Source organism: Pleurodeles waltl, chromosome 8 (assembly GCF_031143425.1).
Source record: "Pleurodeles waltl isolate 20211129_DDA chromosome 8, aPleWal1.hap1.20221129, whole genome shotgun sequence".
Lineage (NCBI taxonomy): Eukaryota > Metazoa > Chordata > Amphibia > Caudata > Salamandridae > Pleurodeles > Pleurodeles waltl.
Window position 1 is genome coordinate 1287283563 of NC_090447.1, and position 19362 is coordinate 1287302924.

Sequence of the window (19362 nt, forward strand, 5' to 3'; positions counted from 1 at the left end):
GGTCACGGAGAATAATGAAGGAAAGAATAACAAGTGTACTTCAAATGAGTCCACCAAAGACGAGGAGGGAGGTGAGGAAGTTTTTGGGGATGGTGAGCTACTGTCGCCAGTGGATTCCCAATTTCTCAACTCTAGCAAAGCCTTTACTGAAACTGACCCAGAAGGATGCCTTGGATGAAATTGAGCTGAAAGGAGATGAGATGGATGCTTTTATTGAATTGAAAGAATGCATGTGCAGGGCTCCAGCTTTACGTATGCCTGATTACACAAAGCCTTTCACATTGTTTTGTCATGAACGTGATGCATGTTCTTTGTCTGTCTTGACCCAAGCCCATGGTGGCATAAACAGACCATTAGCGTATTTTTCAGCTACTTTGGATCCGGTCGCAGCAGCACTGCCAGGGTGTTTGCGCGCCGTAGCAGCAGTTGGTATCAGCCTCACTCAGAGTGAAGGAATAGTGATGGGACACCCATTAACAGTCATGGTCCCTCACTCAGTTGAGATACTTTTGACCCGCTCCCGAACGCAACACATGACTGGAGCAAGACTCACAAGGTATGAAACAATAATTCTGGGCTCACCGAATGTGCAGCTGAAAAGGTGCACTACGTTGAATCCAGCAACCTTGCTTCCCGGTGAAAATGCTGAAATTGAGAACGCTGAAGACGTCGAGCATGACTGCCTTCAGGTGACTGAATTTTGCACAAAACCCCGACCTGACATTAAGGATACTAAGCTTGATGAAAATGACCAAATTGTTTTTGTTGATGGGTCATGTTTAAGAGATGCATTGGGAATATTGAAAGCAGGATATGCTGTATGTACTGTAACAGGTGTCTTGGAAGCGTCCTGGCTTCAAGGAGTCTATTCCGCACAAGTAGCAGAGCTTGTAGCCCTTACAAGAGCATGCCAACTGTCTACATTGATGAAGGTTACCATTTACACTGACAGTCAGTACGGGTTTGGAATTGTGCACAACTTTGGGCAACTATGGTCACAGAGAGGTTTCCTGACCTCTTCAGGGTCCCCAGTGAAAAATGGGGAGAGAATAAGGGAATTGTTACACGCCATTCAGATGCCAGCCGAAATTGCAGTGGTAAAGTGTAGTGCTCATACAAAAGGACAGGACTATGTTTCCCTGGGAAATGCATATGCGGATCAGGTTGCAAGATTTTGTGCCTTGAACTGTATATTGCTCAGGGATGAATGGAATTTGATAAGTGAGCCAGAGCTCGAACCAGCTGAAGCATTTGCCTTGAAGGTCGTGGATACAATGGATGAACTAAAAGCATTACAGAATAGCGTCAGGGAGGATGAAAGAGTTTCCTGGATTAAGTCACAATGTACAAGGAGACCAGATGAGTTATGGGTTTCAAATGAAGGAAAATTTGTTTTACCAAATAGTCTCTTATCGCAGCTAGCGCGGTTCTATCATGGGCAGGCTCACCTAGGGAGAGATGCCATGATAAGATTGTTCAAAACTGATTGGTTTAACCCCAGATTCCGTCAAGTTGCAGAAGCAGTTTGCCATCGTTGTGTCATTTGTCAACAGATGAACCCAGGAAAGGGAACGGTTGTGAACGTGAGCCACATTGGCAGGGCGGGTGGCCCGTTCAGCAGAATGCAGATGGACTTTATTGAGATGCCTGTGCATGGAGGTCTGAAGTATGTGTTGGTGATTGTGTGCATTTTTAGTCACTGGATTGAAGCATACCCCACACGTAGAAATGACAGCCTTACAGTTGCAAAACTATTGTTGAGGGAGTTGATACCACGTTTCGGATTCCCGATCTCTTTAGAATCAGATAGAGGAAGTCACTTCAATAACGAGGTGATAAAGTTACTTTGCGCAGCGCTGAACATTGAGAAAAAACTGCATTGTAGCTATCGCCCTGAAGCCTCAGGACTGGTGGAACAAATGAATGGTACACTGAAATCAAGAATGGCGAAAATATGTGCATCGACAAATTTGAAATGGCCTGACGCATTGCCTTTGGTGTTAATGTCAATGAGAAACACCCCTGACAGAAAGACTGGATTGTCCCCGCACGAAATTCTCATGGGCAGGGCCATGAGACTTCCTGCAGTTCCCGCAAACGCGCTTTTGAATATTACAGATGATATGGTGTTAGACTACTGCAAAGGTCTGGCTGACGTGGTTCGCTCTTTCTCTCACCAGGTGGAAGCAACCACCTTGTCACCGATCCAAGGTCCAGGACACACACTGAAAGCAGGTGACTGGGTCGTGATAAAGAAGCACGTGAGGAAGTCGTGTCTGGAACCCCGTTGGAAAGGCCCTTTCCAAGTGATCCTGACGACCACTACCGCTGTGAAGCGTGCGGGAGTTCCCAACTGGATCCACGCCAGTCATACAAAGAAAGTGTTGTGTCCCACAGATGAGGAAGTTGAAGCGCTGAAACTGCCAGTACCTGATAAAAAAGTGCCAAGCGCTGAGACAGAGCAAAACAGAACTAGAAGCGAACAGGCAGAAATAGAGGAGAGAGAAATATTCTCTGAGGACAAAACAACCGATTCACTTGGGGAAGACCAAGGAGAAACCTCAGACAGCGACGAAGCAGCTGAAAGTGACAAAGAGCCTGAAGAAAGTAACGGTGACAAAGGGCTCGAAAGAGGTGAAGAAGCAGGAGAGCCTGATCAGAGGAGGGCTTTCCCAGAAGCAGACGGTACAGAAAAAGAAAAGGAAAACCTGATTGACTCCCCAGAAGGAGGGGACAAGGCAGAACAGAACGAAACTGTTCAAACTTCTTCAGAAGAGATCGCAGGTCTATCAAGTGGACACAGTGCAAAGAAAAGACCAAGTATATCACCAGTAAAAGTAAGGACTAGAGAAACGTTGAACGACGGTGAAGGGCCAAGAGTGAAAGAGAAAAGAAAGGAAGTGTCTGTCGTGGTACCAACATCAAGTGAAGAAAAAGACTTGGCCAAAGAGGAAAGTACCAGTGAGGCAGAATCAAAGAGAGATGCAAAATTGAAAAGGAAAAGGATACCAAACAGGAGATATTCCGGTCCAGAATGGGCATATGTAGTCAATGACGATTGGACCGACGAATTTGTATCTCTTAGCCTCGAGAACGAAGAAGAAGAGATACCAATAGAAAAGAAAAGTTTTATGGACACTATTGACTGAAAAAAACTGATAAATGACATTGCTTGCTATAATTTAACGTGATACAACCAGCTGAGACATTGCTAAACCGGATGAGACATTTTCTAACTTGATAAGACTTTGATAACCTGATTGACTCTTAAACCCGATTTGAGACAACGTTGCTAACTGATAAAAGACTGAGTTATTGCCGAATTGAGACAAATGCTGCTAACCGATAAGTGACTGGGCTCCTGAAGAAAACTGTGTGAACATTGCGCTCGTTCAGCTTTGTAACTAATTGCTAAATCGTTTCTTTATAGGTGCTTCTAGCTCTCTGATTCTATACAGATCATGACTAAGTACGCTACACAAAACAGTAGAGTGAAATATTGTAAATATGCGTGTATAGGCTTGATAACTGCATGTGTACTAATAATAATGGCAATAGTGCTTGCAACGCGTGGTAAGGGTGAGAATGAGAAAATTGATGCTTCTACTTCTGCTCCTGTTACTGTCACTGAACTAACCGCATTGAAAAGACTAGAATTAGATGAGAGACACTTGCATGATAAGAAGGAACTTTTGTATAATGTTTTCTATCGCCTACTAACAGAATATGTTGAGACTATGGATGCGAAAGATTGTTATGTGTGTACACAGATATCGACATCGGTAACGGAAGGGGTGACTTATCACCACATGCCTCTTACATATGGGATTACATGTAGTTTAGTAACTTCTAGATTTTATGGTCAAACTAACATACAGTATTTTTACTCAAATTATGATGTTACCTTTGCATATGTTCCTATAAAAACGCAACTAAGCCAGATTGCTAAAGATTGGGATGCTAAAATAATGAGGGAATTTTTCGAGCCAATGCAACCTTTTGAAACAGCTCACGCTCATAGGGAAAACCTTACCTGCTCGCTCTCTGCAGTAGAAATAAGCTTTTTAGATCGCACAGATGATAGAAGGGCGCAAATGAATGCGAAATTAGAAAAAGAGCTAAGTAAGAGGACTTCAGTAGATAATTATGCTTTTGCCGCAATAAAAACACAAGGAAAAATAGCTTTAGACGCTTGGCATGTAGGGAAATTTTGTATATATCGTGGTGAATCTTATTATGATAACATTTTCGTGGGAGCGAGTGAATGTAAACATACGTTTATCTTTAAGGCCAAATGGACATTCATGCTGAACGGACTTGACCCTGTCATACCTGGTGTATATTACATTTGTGGGCATAATGCCTATTATCGTCTTCCAAAGGGATGGTGGGGGAGATGTTATTTGGGTATAGTGTTCCCAAAGGTTTATCAACTGGATGACCTATCGGTGATTCCAAAGACGCCTGGATCTCATCGTATCCAGAAAAGAGAGACCGCAGCTGCTGTGGTAGGAGATATATTTGGAGCCATGATTCCTTCATTGGGAGTTGTGTTGAATTCCATCAAAATAAGAAAGTTGTCTACTATAGTGGATAACATGTTGACAAAGTTTTCAGGTGCTATAATCCTGATGGATGCTGAACTTGCAGCAGAAAGAGCTATGACTCTTCAAAACAGGCTTGCCCTAGACATTCTTTTAGCAAAGGATGGCGGCGTTTGCAAAATGCTTGGTGCGCGTCACTGTTGCACGTATATACCAGACAACAGTGTGAAAATTAAAACAATGCTTGCAAATCTAACAAAAGAGAGTGCAGACTTGAAGGAATTGAAAGAACCAGGAGTTTGGGAGAAGGTTGGAAAGGGAGTTGCTTCTGTGGGAAATTGGCTTGGTGGCATTTGGAATGGAATATTACTAAAAATAATACAGGGAATACTAATAGTACTAATTTGCATCTTTGGGATTTGGGGAATAAAGAGGGGAATACTAATGATCATGGCAAGAATTAAAAGAAGGAAGGAAGATAAAATGATGAAAAGAATGGCAGAAGAATACAAGGCAAGAACAAGGGGAACTAAAAGGCAAAGAGAACTGACAGAATTTTAATGGAATAAAATTTGTGGGAATGGTTTTGTGTGATGACAAATAGTCATCAGAGGAGGGATTGATGACGCAGAAACGAAGGTTTTACATTTATTAGCGCATAAACGTAGTGCCGCAATAATCAAGTGTGACTTTAACCGAACTAATAAAGATTGTACGGGGACAAATGTGCCCTCAGAGTAGTTCGCCAACATTTATAAGCGTGCTTTATATAACGTGATGTATTAGAATTGTACTAATCTGACATAACCGTAAACGTGTGCCATGATTTGCTTGTTTGAAATGTTTTAACTTAGCATAACTTTAGTGGAGGCTTCGGCCTAGTTGCCTTGTCTCACGGTTTAGATGCTCGTGTTTTTCTAATGTGCTAATAAAACGTGTATTCTTGCTTGAAGCTGTACTTTTCCAGTGAGATCGGTTCACATGCTTATCTTTAAGGTTTCGTGCCAGCCTGGCATCTTCTTCTTTGCTCCAAGGTCAATCTGCCGGTGCAGACAATGGAAGCTCTGAAAGTGAGTTAATTGGTAAAATATGTTGCAACTTACGTTCCCGACTCCAAGGATAATGTATGCCTAGGTAGAAGCTTGTGAATTGTTGTTTTTGATTGGACAATTTGAAGCCAACCTATGAACCCTCCAATGGAAGACCCTACTGGATTTGAACTGTTGATTATTTAAACCTGGTGCACAAGAAGAAAGCAGCCATTACCCGCCATTAGGACATTGCAGCCATTATGGCCCATTTTGCCGACCTCGTCATTTTGCCATCTTCTACGATGCCAATTGATGTTCGACGCCATTTTGAATGAGACCTTTATGCTTTCTCTAATCGAGAGAAAGAGACTTTAAGTAATTCTCGCCCTAGAGACTTTAACTTCGATTTGCCCCTTTGCATGAAGTAGTTTTGTCCTTTTATCTTGCCGCTGTGAGGCAATTGCCCCGTCCACCCTGCCCCTTTGCCCCCGTCCCATGCTGATCGAAACCGGTACCTGTGAGACGAAGACTTCCTTGTATGCTGATTGAATTTGGTAAATATGAAAGGAAAATGTACAATTGCATTGTGTTTCTTTTTAGGTAACCAACTGCTGATTTTGATAAGAGCCCTAGTTAGGAGTTTTTCCAAATCAATGTTGCTAAATTGTTTTTGCATGAAATCCCACATGCAGATGCTAATTTGGGGTTTGATGAGGATTCATTTGTTGCACGATGCAATTTGAGACCTTGTTATGCTGACTAATGTATGCAATTAGCTTATTACAGATTATAGTTTTAGTGGTTTGCGTTGCTATCATCGAATGCATTGTTATTCAAATGCTGCATAGATTGCATCTTTTTCGCCGTTATGGACAGCTATTAATGCTCATTTACATATATCATTTGGTGTTGAGACACATTTATATCGTGCTAGCTTTGTTAATATAGGGAAATAAATTCATTAACTTTGAATAAACTGGTGTGGTTATTCATGGCCGGAAGGTCATGGTTCGCCGAAATGTTTTCTGGATTAATTGTGAAGTGTTATGTTGATCAGGGCATTGCTTATGTTCGTTATTGATTATTGATTTGATTAAATTGACTAATCTCGGGTGAAGAGAGCCCCACTTGGTCAAAAGATTCATCGACCCAAGAGCGTCCAAATACAGGTAATTTATTAGGACGGAACGCTCTATCACATTTCATGTTAATACTGATTATAAAATTTACACTCCAACACTGGTGGTGCTGTCTAGAAGGGTGATTCTTAGTGGTCTAGTCTCAAGAGACTGCTTGAACGTGCTTGGTAACGTGGTTTGTGTGGAGGATGGCAAATGGTGGAACATGTGGAAAGTGACCAAATATCATGAACATGAATGTGAAATAAGGAACAGGTGCAATGGGTCATTGTGGAGTGAGTATGCAATGGCTGACATGATACCAATGGTTATGTTGGATTCGGAGTTCGTACCAAAAGGAAACCAAAGGAATTTGATGACTATGTGTGTGGTAAATATTCTGTGTTTGTAAAGCTCTGTAATTTATTTTGATAATAGTCCTATAGTCAAAATATTAAGTCTTTATCCTAGTCAAGCATGTCTGATTAATACAAAGTTACTGTTCTTAGCATTTTGAATTGTAAATTATTCTGAACTATGTCATGGCATTCCGATGCGGTTGTCTTGACAATGACAATGATCTCGCAGGTTGGCCAGTTGGATGTGCCAGCCAGGGGTCGGTATCCTACACACCCTCTAAATAAATATATTTATTCTACAACGCTTTGCGTTCTCAAAAATTCCTACAAACGGCTTGCTCCTTATGTCTTGGGTACTTCAGTGTTTTAGAAGTGATGAGTGTATAATAATTGACGCCTTTTGCGCTCCGTTTTAGATTAATCTTTCTGTGTGACCGAGAGAACTGTCACTGTACTCCTCTACAACATGGTCGCTGCCAAAATACAGTCCTACTTCTGTGTCAATTGCCCATCCCATTTCTTTTAATGGCTCTGATAAATTATCCAGTCGGCTTCCACGGAAGTCACAATAATCTCACTAGACTTCTCTGTCACATTAGACCTTCTAGATGTCTTTTGCTTTTTCCACAAGAAATGTGTATTTCTCCCATTCAAAGATGGACACTATCACATACGGGCAGCGGAAAGAAGTTCTATTGTTGAAGATATTGTCCATGACCCATTTTCTCTTGCTGTGCCGTAGCCAAATAATAGGAAGGCTGGTCAGCAATAAGAAAACATGTTTTTGTTATAGTCATTTATATTATTATTATAGGCATTTATATTATTGTTATAGTAATTTCAAGTTTAGTATAAGTTTAAAATGTAAGTCATTTAAAGGCGCCTCACCCAAGATGGCGGCCTGAGGCTTACACGTTGTGACGTAAACTCGTTTCCATACGACGGCCTGATTTTACGACAGCTCTTGGAGCCAGCATGCAAGGACCGGGAGCATTGAAAGACAGAAAGATTCCTTAAGTTTATAGCCAGTGCCCTTCTCTGAGGTGCAGAGGTCCACGTAAGGACAGCGCCATGATGCTGGTGGGCGTCAGGAGTCTGTTGCGAGGAGCGATCAGGCACACCAGGCTTCTTAGGAGTGTCAGCACCAGTTGGTCTCCTGTGGGGGCAGCCTTTAATGCCAGGCAGCAGCGGCTATTTGAGCTGTCAGGCAGGAGGAGCACGGTGAGCATCTTGCCGTGTAGCCTGGTTTAAAAGAAGGTGCCGCATGCATGGCCAATGGGCTGTCCTGGCCATAGTGTCAGTTAAGTTTATGACAGCAACTTGTTTTCAGACTCTTCATCACTGTGAGGCTCACAACGCGTTCTGTGAAGCAGTCTGTTTTATTTTTGGGTATTAGTGTACACATTTGCAACCATATACACGTTTAGAAAGTCGTGCTCTATATTCCCAGAAGTCGTTTCAATTTCAATGCCATCCTAATGGTACATTATGCCCTATTCCAGTTCCATTCAAAACCGACGTGAACATGCACACAGATCATAAGTCTTATTTTTTTAGATTAGGTGGCACGGTCATTCCTTTGTCGTTTACTGCTGTATTTTAATTAACAGTTCATTGAAGAAGGTTCTTGCATGTCCATTAAAACAATACAATTTGCTTGCTGATTTGATATGTACTCTGTAGTGAATAGGGGGATATATGATTATATATCAGTTTATCTATGAATAATATTTTTAATTTTCATACTAGTATATCAAGGTCCATTTAATTAAGTGGCCATCTAGTGTAAGAAAAAGTACAGTTCAATTTACCCACCTCTGTGTCTCTTAGCAATCACTAACAGTAAACATTCTAGAATGTCTTAGCAATCACTAACGGTAAGCATTCTAGAATGTTGCATTTTTTATTATGCATTCTTGAGTTTTGATATCTGTTATGACGTTTTTCACTGGATGGCCCCTTTAATGAACTGTGTGCTTTGGATATACCTCAGTTGCTGTGTCCATGCTGTGCTCTCAGTCCGTATATAACGTGTTCATGTCTGTTTTGTGATATGTAGCCTCTTAAATTGTGTTGCTCTGTGTGTGTTACCCTGTAGTAAATTACATTTTGGTTTGTTAGGGCTCGTTCTAATCACTGATAAATTCCTTCTCCAGTCTTTGTGTTTTTAATGTTGTGATTCATTCAGGTATCGGGGATGCCATAAGCCCTAATGCAAACTCAAAAGTTCCTACTGGCTTCCCTGTGCAGATTGTTTGGTTAGCTATGTAATAACATGCAGCGCTGTGTGCAGTTGGTATGATATTGTAGTGCAGTTTGTTGTTTGGGTGTTCTCCAAGCCACAGAGTGGAATCTGAAAGTTCCTGTGACGATAGGTCAAGCATGTTTTAGTCATTATAGTTGTATTAGAAATGTCTGTGCTTTCAGTCACAGGCGCCTTTCAATCATTTGTACCGCTGCACATATTTTATAAAACAAAGCGTTGTCACAGTACAGGTTTCCACAAATAGGTGGATGGAGTCTGCGACTCTCCTTTCCGAGGATATTGTTAGTGAGATCATGGAACCATTTTCCATGGGTAAGACCTTTCTTTCTAATACTGAAGGGTGCTATATGACCTTTAATATTACAAGAGCAAGGGCAATTAGTTTACTTATTTATTCTTCTGGCATAGATTTAGGAAACAGTTACAACAAACGCAGGTTGAGTGGCACTGAACTGACCTCACCTTTCTAGAGTGTATATTTAAAACTTCACAACCTGTCCAGTTCAGGTAACCGGGGTTAAATACAAAATTAATCTCATCTCTGACATAGACTTCCCTGTGTGGCTGTTGTTTGGAGATACAAGGGTGTCAAACCATCATATATAATAATGTAAGTGTATTTGTAGAGTGCTGCTTGTCACTTGTGAGAATATCTAGGCACTGAGTAGGTGAGTGTTGGCGTGTGGTGAGACTGGGCCTGAGTACAGGCAGTTTCAATGGTCCTACAACAAGACTTATTAAAAAAAAAAAGGTCTTCAGCTTCTTGCAGAATTCAAGAAGTTAGGAGGTGACCCTGATGTTTTGGGAGAGGTCGTCTCAGGATTTGGTGGCTTGGTAGGAAAATGACCGACACCCCTTTCTACTTCTGTAAATGCAGAGTGTGTGTATATGTGAGAGTGATGCTGAGTAAAGTCGTATGGTGGGTTGGTGATAGGGAAGCCAGTGATTGAAATATGAGCTTCTCGTGTTGTGTAGAAACTTGAATGCATGTGTAAGAAGTTTGAATTTGCAGTGCTTCTGGATGGGGAGCCAGTGGAGTTCTCTGAGGAGTAGTGTGCTGTGAGTTTAGCATGGGAGGTGAGGATGAGGCTGACTGTGGTGTTTTGGTTGGTTTGCAGTCTGTAAAGAAGATGGATTGGTCTGCTTGTGTAGAATGTTGCTGTAGTCCAATCTGCTTGTGATTAGGGCCTGCATGATGGTACACCTGGTATTCAGTGGGATCTACTTGAAGATTTTATTTACCATGCAGAGGAGGTGGAAGCATGAGGAGGAGATGGTGTTGACCTGGGACTTTATGGAGAGGTTGGTGTCCAGGGTGAGGACTATGTTTCTAGCGTGGTCGATTAGAGTGGGTGTCAGTCTGAGTTCGGCGTGCCTTCAGATGGAGTCCCAAGGTGAGCTGTTATTCCCAAAGATCAGCTCTTCATTTATGTCGGTGCTGAGCTTGAGGCAGTTTTCTTTTATCTAATTGGGCATGCTGGTCATGCATTGTTTGAAGTTTGTCTTGGTGTGACTATGTTGTCTGAGATGGAACAAATGAGCTGGGCTTTATCAGCATATGAGATGATGTGAATTCTGTGGGATCTGATAATGTTAGTCAGATGAGTCATGTACATGTTGAAAAATGTGGGGCTGAATGATGATCTCTGTGAGACTCCATTGATCAGGCTGTTGGGTTCCGATGTGAGCCTGACTTGTGTCCGTCGCGAGAGGAAGGAAGCTCTCTGTTTGAGTGCTGATGCTTGTATTCCTTCTGTGTGTAGCCTGGCGATGAGTGTGTGGTGGGAGACAGTATTGAAAACAGTGGAGAGATCGAGGAGGATGAGGGCGGCTTTCTGACCACGGTCAAGGATGATTTGTATGTCATCAGTGGCAGTGATGAGTGCTGTTTTGGTGCTGTGATTGTTTCAGAATACTGATTGTGAGTGGTCCAAGAGATGGTAGCGCTTTAGGTGGTCAGAAAGGTGTCTGTTGATGACTTTGGCTGGGAAGGTGAGCAGTGAGATGAGTCAGTAGTTGCTAAGTACTTCGGGGCCGGTAAAGGGTTTTTTGAGCAGGGCGGTGACTTTGGTGTGTTTCCAGCTATCTGAGAAGGTGGATGTCTTGAGGAAGGAGTTGATGATGGGAGTGAGTGCAGCACTGATCATGACTCTTCTCAGGTTGTAGATATGGTGGGGGCCGGGGTCTGTGGGCACCCTTATTGGACTGCCTTAATTATTGCTGCAGTGTCCTCGATGGATAAAGGGTTCCATGCTGCCAGTTGGTAGTCTTTGGTTGTTGAGGTTAGCAGGCTGTGAAGGTCGATGGGGATGACTTGGGTTTAAAGTTGTTGTAGTTTTTGGTGAATATTTTGTGGAAGATGTCAGAGAGGTTGTTGCAGAGGTCTTGTGTAGGGAATGATGTTGTTTGATTGCAGCTGTTGGGTTGGTGAATTCCTTGACAATGGCGAAAGTTCCTGGCAGTTGTTGGAGCTAGATTCAATTCTCACGGTTGGGCCTTTTTATTGGTTTCTTTCACTTGATGGTGATAGTGCAGCCTTGTCAATGTTTCTTGCACTGTGCTATGTGGATATGGGTAAGATACATAGGGGGTCATTCTGACCGCGGAAGCACCGCCAACAGGCTGGCGGTGCTTCTGGGGCCATTCTGACCGCGGCGGTACAGCTGCGGTCAGAAAAGGGAAACCAGCGGTTTCCCGCCGGTTTCCCGCGGCCCCAGGGAATCCTCCACGGCGGCACTGCTAGCAGCGCCGCCATGGGGATTCCGACCCCCTTCCCGCCATCCTGTTTCTGGCGGTTTTCACTGCCAGAAACAGGATGGCGGGAACGGGTGTCGTGGGGCCCCTGGGGGCCCCTGCAGTGCCCATGCTACTGGCATGGGCACTGCAGGGGCCCCCTAACAGGCCCCCATTAAGATTTTCAGTGTCTGCTTGGCACCCGTCGCACACCAGCAACTCCGCCGGCTCCATTCGGAGTCGGCTTCCTCGTTGCTGGGGCTTTCCCGCTGGGCGGGGGGGGCGGCCTTTTGGCAGTCACCCGCCAGCCCAGCGGGAAAGTCAGAATGACCGCTGCGGTCTTTTGACCGCGGTACGGTCTTCTGGCGGTTCCCGCCAGGCGGGCGGCTTCTGCCGCCCGCGGGGGTCAGAATGACCCCCATAGTGTTTTTACACCAGACAGTTGTTTCCTTCTGTCTAGGTGCCCAGTAATGTTCAATAGCCAGGCAAGTAAGCAGCCTTCTCACTCCCTTGGCATCAGGTTTTTGATACCAGTTCATGGCATTTAATCATACCTAAAGTTTGAAGCAGATCAAACCCTTCAAATGTCAAAATAAATTCACCAAGTTTATATAAAGCAGGTAGTATCATTGTTTTAACCATAGCCACCTTACCATTTATGGACAAATGTTGCTTCTTCTAAAAGGTTATTTGTTTGTTTAATTGAATTGGCATAGTAATTTAACCTTGTGCATTCTGTCTCATTTAGTTCTCATTGATATACTGAGATAACACCTACTGAAGTGGCAACTCTAATGCCTTCTCGGAGGATGAACCCCAATATCTATGTGAACTAGTTTACCATTTTTCTTACAGTTTTGAATGTGTGGGGAACAGACTGTAGTGTTTATTTGCATGATTGGTGTCCTATAAAATAACGTAATCTGCAGATGAATAGCCCAGTAGACATATCGTAATTCCAGCTTGAACATGCCATTTAACAATAATAGAGAGAGATTTTACAGCTGAGACAAAGAAAACATGGAACACCAGGCTCCCCTGTCTGATGCCTCAGTTAACGCCAAATTGTGGAAAAGGAATTTATTAGATACCACAAAAAATATTTCTTTGTATAAAAGATTTATTCAACGTGGTAGATCGATCCATGGACCGTTAGTAAATTAGTGGCAAAAACTAAGCAGTATGTTTGTTTAACTTTCTTTTTCTTTTCAGTGGCTGACACTGATAAACCATACTTTTGTTTAAGGGTATGTTCGACAATGTAGAGAAGCATGAGATTTCATAGCGAGGATTGTCCAGGCACATAAGCAATTCTGTTGTCGCTCACATGAGAGGAATTATTGAGCGCATACTGCTAGTTCACGTGTTGGCAAGGAAATCCGTTTCTCTTTGAATTGTTGATATTGGTTGGTATGGTTATGTGATTGCAGCATTATGCAGAGAAGCCTCCTAACTTGTATGGCCCTGCATTGACTGCTTAGTAAATTCTGCCCCAATTACATGAGTGCCAAGCATTTTCATGTCTTGAGTGGATTTTATTACATTACAGGAGGCTCCTATTATGCTTCCTTTTCTTGCTGTATTTTCAATAGCAGCCAAGATAAAACTGCAAAACTACATTTCCCACGAGTCCACATGACTATAAAATACAGTCATAAAGGAAGAACCATTAGGCCGTCTTTAATATTAATAATTGTCTTAACTGCGAGCAACAGTTCCTCTTTGCTTGCTGCTGGCAGTCAAGATAAGTATTATTCACACATTTTTAATTTATATGGTATATATATTGTGATGTAATTTCTGGTATGCCTATACTTTTTAAGCTTGTAAATACTTTTATGTTGTGATTCTCTTGTCATATCTTAGGTTTAGAACGCCCTCATCTATATAGAGCTCCAATGGTTGTTTTTATGCTTGAGCGCTTTTCAGGTAATGTGTCTCTCTGAGTGCTGAGGAGAGACGTGCTACTTCAGGAAGACCAACAGAAAGCTCTGAGGCCGGCGGGAGACTCTGCTCTTAACACGCGGCCGCGTTGGCTCCTAGTGCTTAATCTGCATGGTTATGGACTTCCTTTCCACTAGCCTGTTTTAGCCAGCCCTTCAAGTGGTGATTAGCAGTGGTATCCGCCCCCAACTGAACTTTCTTACTAAGGGTGTGGGGCACTTTGACTTTCCCTAACACGCCTCTAGCCTCAATGCAACCGAAGTAAAGGAAGATGCCTTATTTTGTTGTATTACTTCTATTTACCTTTTTAACTTGGAGTATTTGGTGACTCTGGTAGCCTTCCAGTCTACTTCACTTATATTATTAATTTTGTGGTGTCTTGTTTTTCAATTTTTTAATTAAAAATTTCTGAAAACACTTCTGATTTCACTGATGATGAGGATGCTCAGCTCTTTCGTGATAATTTAAATAGCCTTATTCAGGCCTCAGTGCAGCAGGCTATCTCAGCTTCCATGCTAGAAGTGTCAACAAATTTAGAGGTGTCAATACAAATTTATTCCAAAATATAACCACATGTTGATGTTGATCTGATTTTGAATTTGTTTATTTCATAATAGGATACAAAGTTTCTATCTCTATAATTTTTAATCTGCAGAATTGACGATTTTGTTATGTTTGGTTTCATTGAAACAAATCTCTGATGTTAGAGCTTTAGATATTTCTTCAGTGCAATATTCTTCTGTCAGAATTCACAGAAAAACAAATTTATCAGCTGTGCACTATCACTGTTTACCTTCCCAACCTAAACTTTGTTTATGAAATTATTTAAAACATATATTGCAAAGCATGCAGATTTGAGAACGTCCTCCTCCGTTCAGGTGCTGATTTTCTTCTTTAAATCAAACAAACCTGTGTCTTTCACTACCTTTGCTCATTGGGTTAAATGGATCATGTGTCTAGCAGGTATTGACACCAATTCCTTTGCAGTTCATTCTGCTAGAGAGGCTGTAGCTTCTATAGCCTTCTGGGCGGGTGCTGGATTGGAGGACATTCTTAGATCAGCAGACTGATCTAACATTTTAGCTTTCAGAACCCTTCATTGTAAACCAATAACTCATGTAGCAGACTCTTGTTAATATGCTTTAAACAAGCATAATAGGAGTCTCTGGTCTTGTAATAGAATATAGAATTCCTTAGCTTAAGTGAAGGAAAGTCTAGATTTTATTAAAGACCTGGAGGTGAGTACTATCCCACCGCTCACCTTTATTTACCCACCCTATATTGTCTTAAAATGCTGGTTACACCGTCAACCACTTCTGTGACATGTGTTTCCACCACTCTGCTAAGTTAATCCTCCAGCATCTACCTACACCATCAGATCTACATCATTTGGAGTATGCCAAGTCTTTGCATCCTTCAGAACAGTCGAACACCCTGTCAATTACTATGTTGGACTTCGCCAGGGACCTTTTTGTTTTTTTGCTTGCCATTTCTATTGTTATTTTTGTTATACTTATATTTAATTATCCTTGATCTGCTCTTGCAAGAAAAGAGAAATTGTTGCTCACAGTTAAAACAGTTATTCAGTTTAAAGACTGCCTATTTTTTCTTTCTTTATGAAATCATTTTGTAGTTTCCTTCACATGGACTTATGGGAAATGTAGTTTTATAGTTTTATCCTGACTGCTGTTGAAATTAAAGCAAGAAAATGAAGCATAATACTCATCTCCATGCCTTTAATAAAATCTAGACTTTTCTTTATTAAAGCTAGGGAAATCTGTATTGACAACTGACTGATGTCGCTTACCTCTCAGTTGCTGTAAGACGTATTGCAGAGGCAATGCTTTAATTTGTGCAATATCATCCATGCCATAGATCCTGGAGAGATGCTTTATTGTCTACTTGTTGTGCACCTTTGTCCTCTAGAACTGTGTCTGTCAATCCGTTCTTGGAAAAATGCAGTTTGATGCTGTAAATAAGAGTACTTTAATAGTAGTGTGACGTGTGAGCCTTGCTTCGTCTTAAGCACCCAGTTATATTTTAACCTTGTCTTTTGCCTTCTTGATATTGTTTTTTAAATTTAATTGTGAAACTGGCATTTAGGTAATAATCCACTTTCCAAGCAATGCTTGCTCCTTTTGTTTTTAAAGAAAAGAAAGTTATATATTTTTTACACAACACTCATTTTGTCCAGTCATGTGGCTGGTGGAAGACTATCATACCCCAAGTTACCCAAGCAAATGCATGCCTCGCATATCTCGCATATACCATATACCATTTAAATGTGTTCTGCAGGTGTAAATGGGAAAAATCCTAGTGTTATTTAAATTTAGACTTGCTTTCTATCTCTAGTATGTCCTAAATACTGTCTGATAAACCCTTTGATCGGAAGCTTCAAATTCCAAGACATTTTACCATTTACTCCAAGAAAGCCATAACCCCACTGACTCTTAAAAAAAATATTCTTCTGTGGAGCGCTGTAATTTTGTATTTGTAGGTCTTATCACTGTGTATTTGTATACGTTATCACTGCCACTTGCTTAGCTTCTTAGTTGCTCCCTTTTTGGGGTGCTCGATTTGCAGCATTTCCTTGTTTGGGAGCTTGCTTTGTTAAATTTCTTGTCAGAATGGCAATTCTAGGATTGAGTGTAGGCCAGAATATCATGTTTGCCTGTAAAATCTGTTGTGGAATATTTTCTTAGTAGGACAGTGTAACTGCCTTGTATTGTGGCTGGTTCTCGGATCACGATTCTTTGAGTGGAAATTGGGTAGATTTCGATGCGTCCAATGAGATGTGTGTTTGACAAAATGTTTTTGCTTTCAACCTTGTTTTCTAACATCTCCTTTTCCTTGGGGTACTTTAGTAATGTTTCATTGCGACCCAGCTTGCTTTGTGATGATTTAATATCCAGGCACACATTTCATAGCACTTGCTTGGCATGGCATGTATTGCTTAATGTTACCATATTCAAGTGTCTTGTCTACAAGGGCTTGTGGGCAGGGGTGAGAATCCGGTAGGAAGAAATGTGTTCTGAGAAATTTTGAGGCCCAAGTGATGCTCAGATGGGAGAGGTTTAAATCTCCGAGAGTTACTTGGGTACAGTTTAGGTAACTGGTCTCAATAGGAAATAACGTAGAGATAATTTATTCTCTGGCAAGTCAGCGGTGAGAATGAACAGATTATTCAGGCCCGGTCTGTTGGAAATGTTCAAGTGACCAAGTATTCCACAGACCTTGTGGTGTATCGAGGACTATTCCAGTACCCATCCATGGTGAAGTCAAGGCAAGGAATGCTATAGGCTCTGAGGTTATTCAGTCCCAGGTGATAGTATTGGAACTAGGTCCAGGGTATCTCCTGTGTGCCTTAGAGACTCGGTTGCAGTGGTTGCTATTCCTAAATCAATGGGCCATACGGGAATCCCTTTGTACGAGGTAATGTGCCACAGATTATGATTTCTATTTTGTAAGTTACTAGTTTAAGGAGCTTTTGCATCATTCGTTTGCAGTTTGTTTGTAGACATGCTTCCTGATTTTGCAGGATTTGAGATTGCATGCAATTTCAGCTTTAGAAGTTTCGGAGGATTTGGGTACTATCTACCTAATTGTAGCAGATTGGGCCTTAGGACGGTATTTTAAGAGAATGTGGACTGATGTATAGATTGAAGGGGAGATAGGAGAGCCCCAGGTCACTCTGAGAGTAGTGTAGTAAGATGACAAGACCAGAGAGGGGAGGTAGAAGACAAGATTTTGTTTTGTGTGGAACAACAGGATCCAGTTTTATGCTGTCTCACACTTCCAGCTCACTGAGCTGGTGGGCGAGGGTAAGGTGATGCACACTGTCAAAGACGATCAATGAGAGCTCATAGAGAAATAGAGCAGGTGCTCCATTGTGGTACCCAGGGGTTTTTAGGGTGCCCTTAGTGCCAAATAAGGTTGCTTCTATGCATCTCTGAAGGCCAGGCCACCCTGGATGTTACCACGTTCTTTCTGTGAACTCCGCTAGGTCTAGGCCAGCTGCTCTCTCCATTAGGTAGGAGGTGTTGGTAATGGCAAGGTCACTTGGATACAGTCTCTGCTTCTTCAATAACGTCTTAAAGAACACACTATTTAGATGTCTTTGAAATATTATTGATTCTAAAGAGAAGTTGAGGATTGCGCTTCCCGAGGTGTTGGTAAATGTAAAACAAACTATTTTATTATAGCAGCAGAGATTTTGTTGGCTGATGATTGCATATTTTTTCAAGAGGCCTCAGAGAGAATTTATGGCTCTGTTGATGACATGAGTTGATTGGTTTTGGGAGCATGTGTAATAGCTGGTCTGTAGGGAATTTGTCGAGATCTGTTACCTTCTCTCTGATTTGACTCCCTGGGGCTTTCTGACTTCCTGTTATTTGAACAGAATATCAGAGGTGGCAATCTGCTTCCTAAATACTCTAAGCACGAAGAGTTCTATTAAGGAACAGCAAGCATGCATTTTTAGGTGACCAGTGTTGTTGGTCTTTTGGATAGTATGTGAGTTGGAGCTTTTTTCCCTATTATGTTGTTTCCTCAGTTTTTATTTTAGGGTCGATCCAAATGCCCTGAATATAATGAGCTAGTTGGTCAACCACCGAACTGTTCTTTATAACCTTTGAATAGTAGTGTTTTATGATAGGGCCTGGTAGTCAGGAAGTTCACAGGGCAGTTGATTGAAGGCGAATATTGATGTGGGCAGGATGGTTAAGATTTCTGGTGGAAAATTTGTAGCTTATCTAAGGTTGGGAGGTTGATGTTCAGGGCTCCAAAAATCCACTCGACCACTCGCAGTCTTATTGGATCATGTCCAGCTGTTTTTAATACTTTCTCATCCCTTCTGGCGAGTTGACACTGAACAGGTGTTCTTTTCAGTTGAAAAGTGGAGAGGCAATAAAAGATGCCTTTAAATCTTGTTCTTGTCACCTTCACAGACAGAGGTCAAACTTCAGTTTTTCTTACAATTAATTTTCCTTCTGACTGCAGAGTTCCAGTACTCTGTAAGGTGGACTGTGTGACCTGCTGCTTAGAATGTAAAATAAAAGGATATAGGGTGTCAGGTTTTTCCTAACGCACAACATTTAAATGACTAAGTCAACTGTGGAAAAATTTCAAAATATTGTTCGGTAGTTGTGAACGCCCTTTTTTATATTTCTGTGTGATGAAAAAATATTTAAATAGGAGGAAAACAAATCAGAATACTTTACATGTTGATGTGCAAAGGATATGTTTTCAGAAACCCAATTTTCACAGATTGTTAATACACTATGGGGGTCATTCTGACCCTGGCGGTAAAAACCGCCAGGGCCAACGACCGCGGGAGCACCGCCAACAGGCTGGCGGTGCTCCCATGGG

The 19362-nt window shown here is 41.8% G+C and overlaps 1 protein-coding gene across 1 annotated transcript in view; it reads left to right on the top strand.

Moving 5' to 3' along the window:
- Nucleotides 1-7995: 7995 nt before the first annotated feature.
- Nucleotides 7996-19362, top strand: part of MIPEP (mitochondrial intermediate peptidase) — a 700113-nt gene continuing 688746 nt past the window's right edge. The window contains exon 1 of the mRNA XM_069202242.1: nt 7996-8273. Within this exon, the coding sequence (XP_069058343.1) occupies nt 8124-8273 (150 nt within the window). The 5' untranslated portion in view covers nt 7996-8123. The remainder of the gene's footprint in view (nt 8274-19362) is intronic.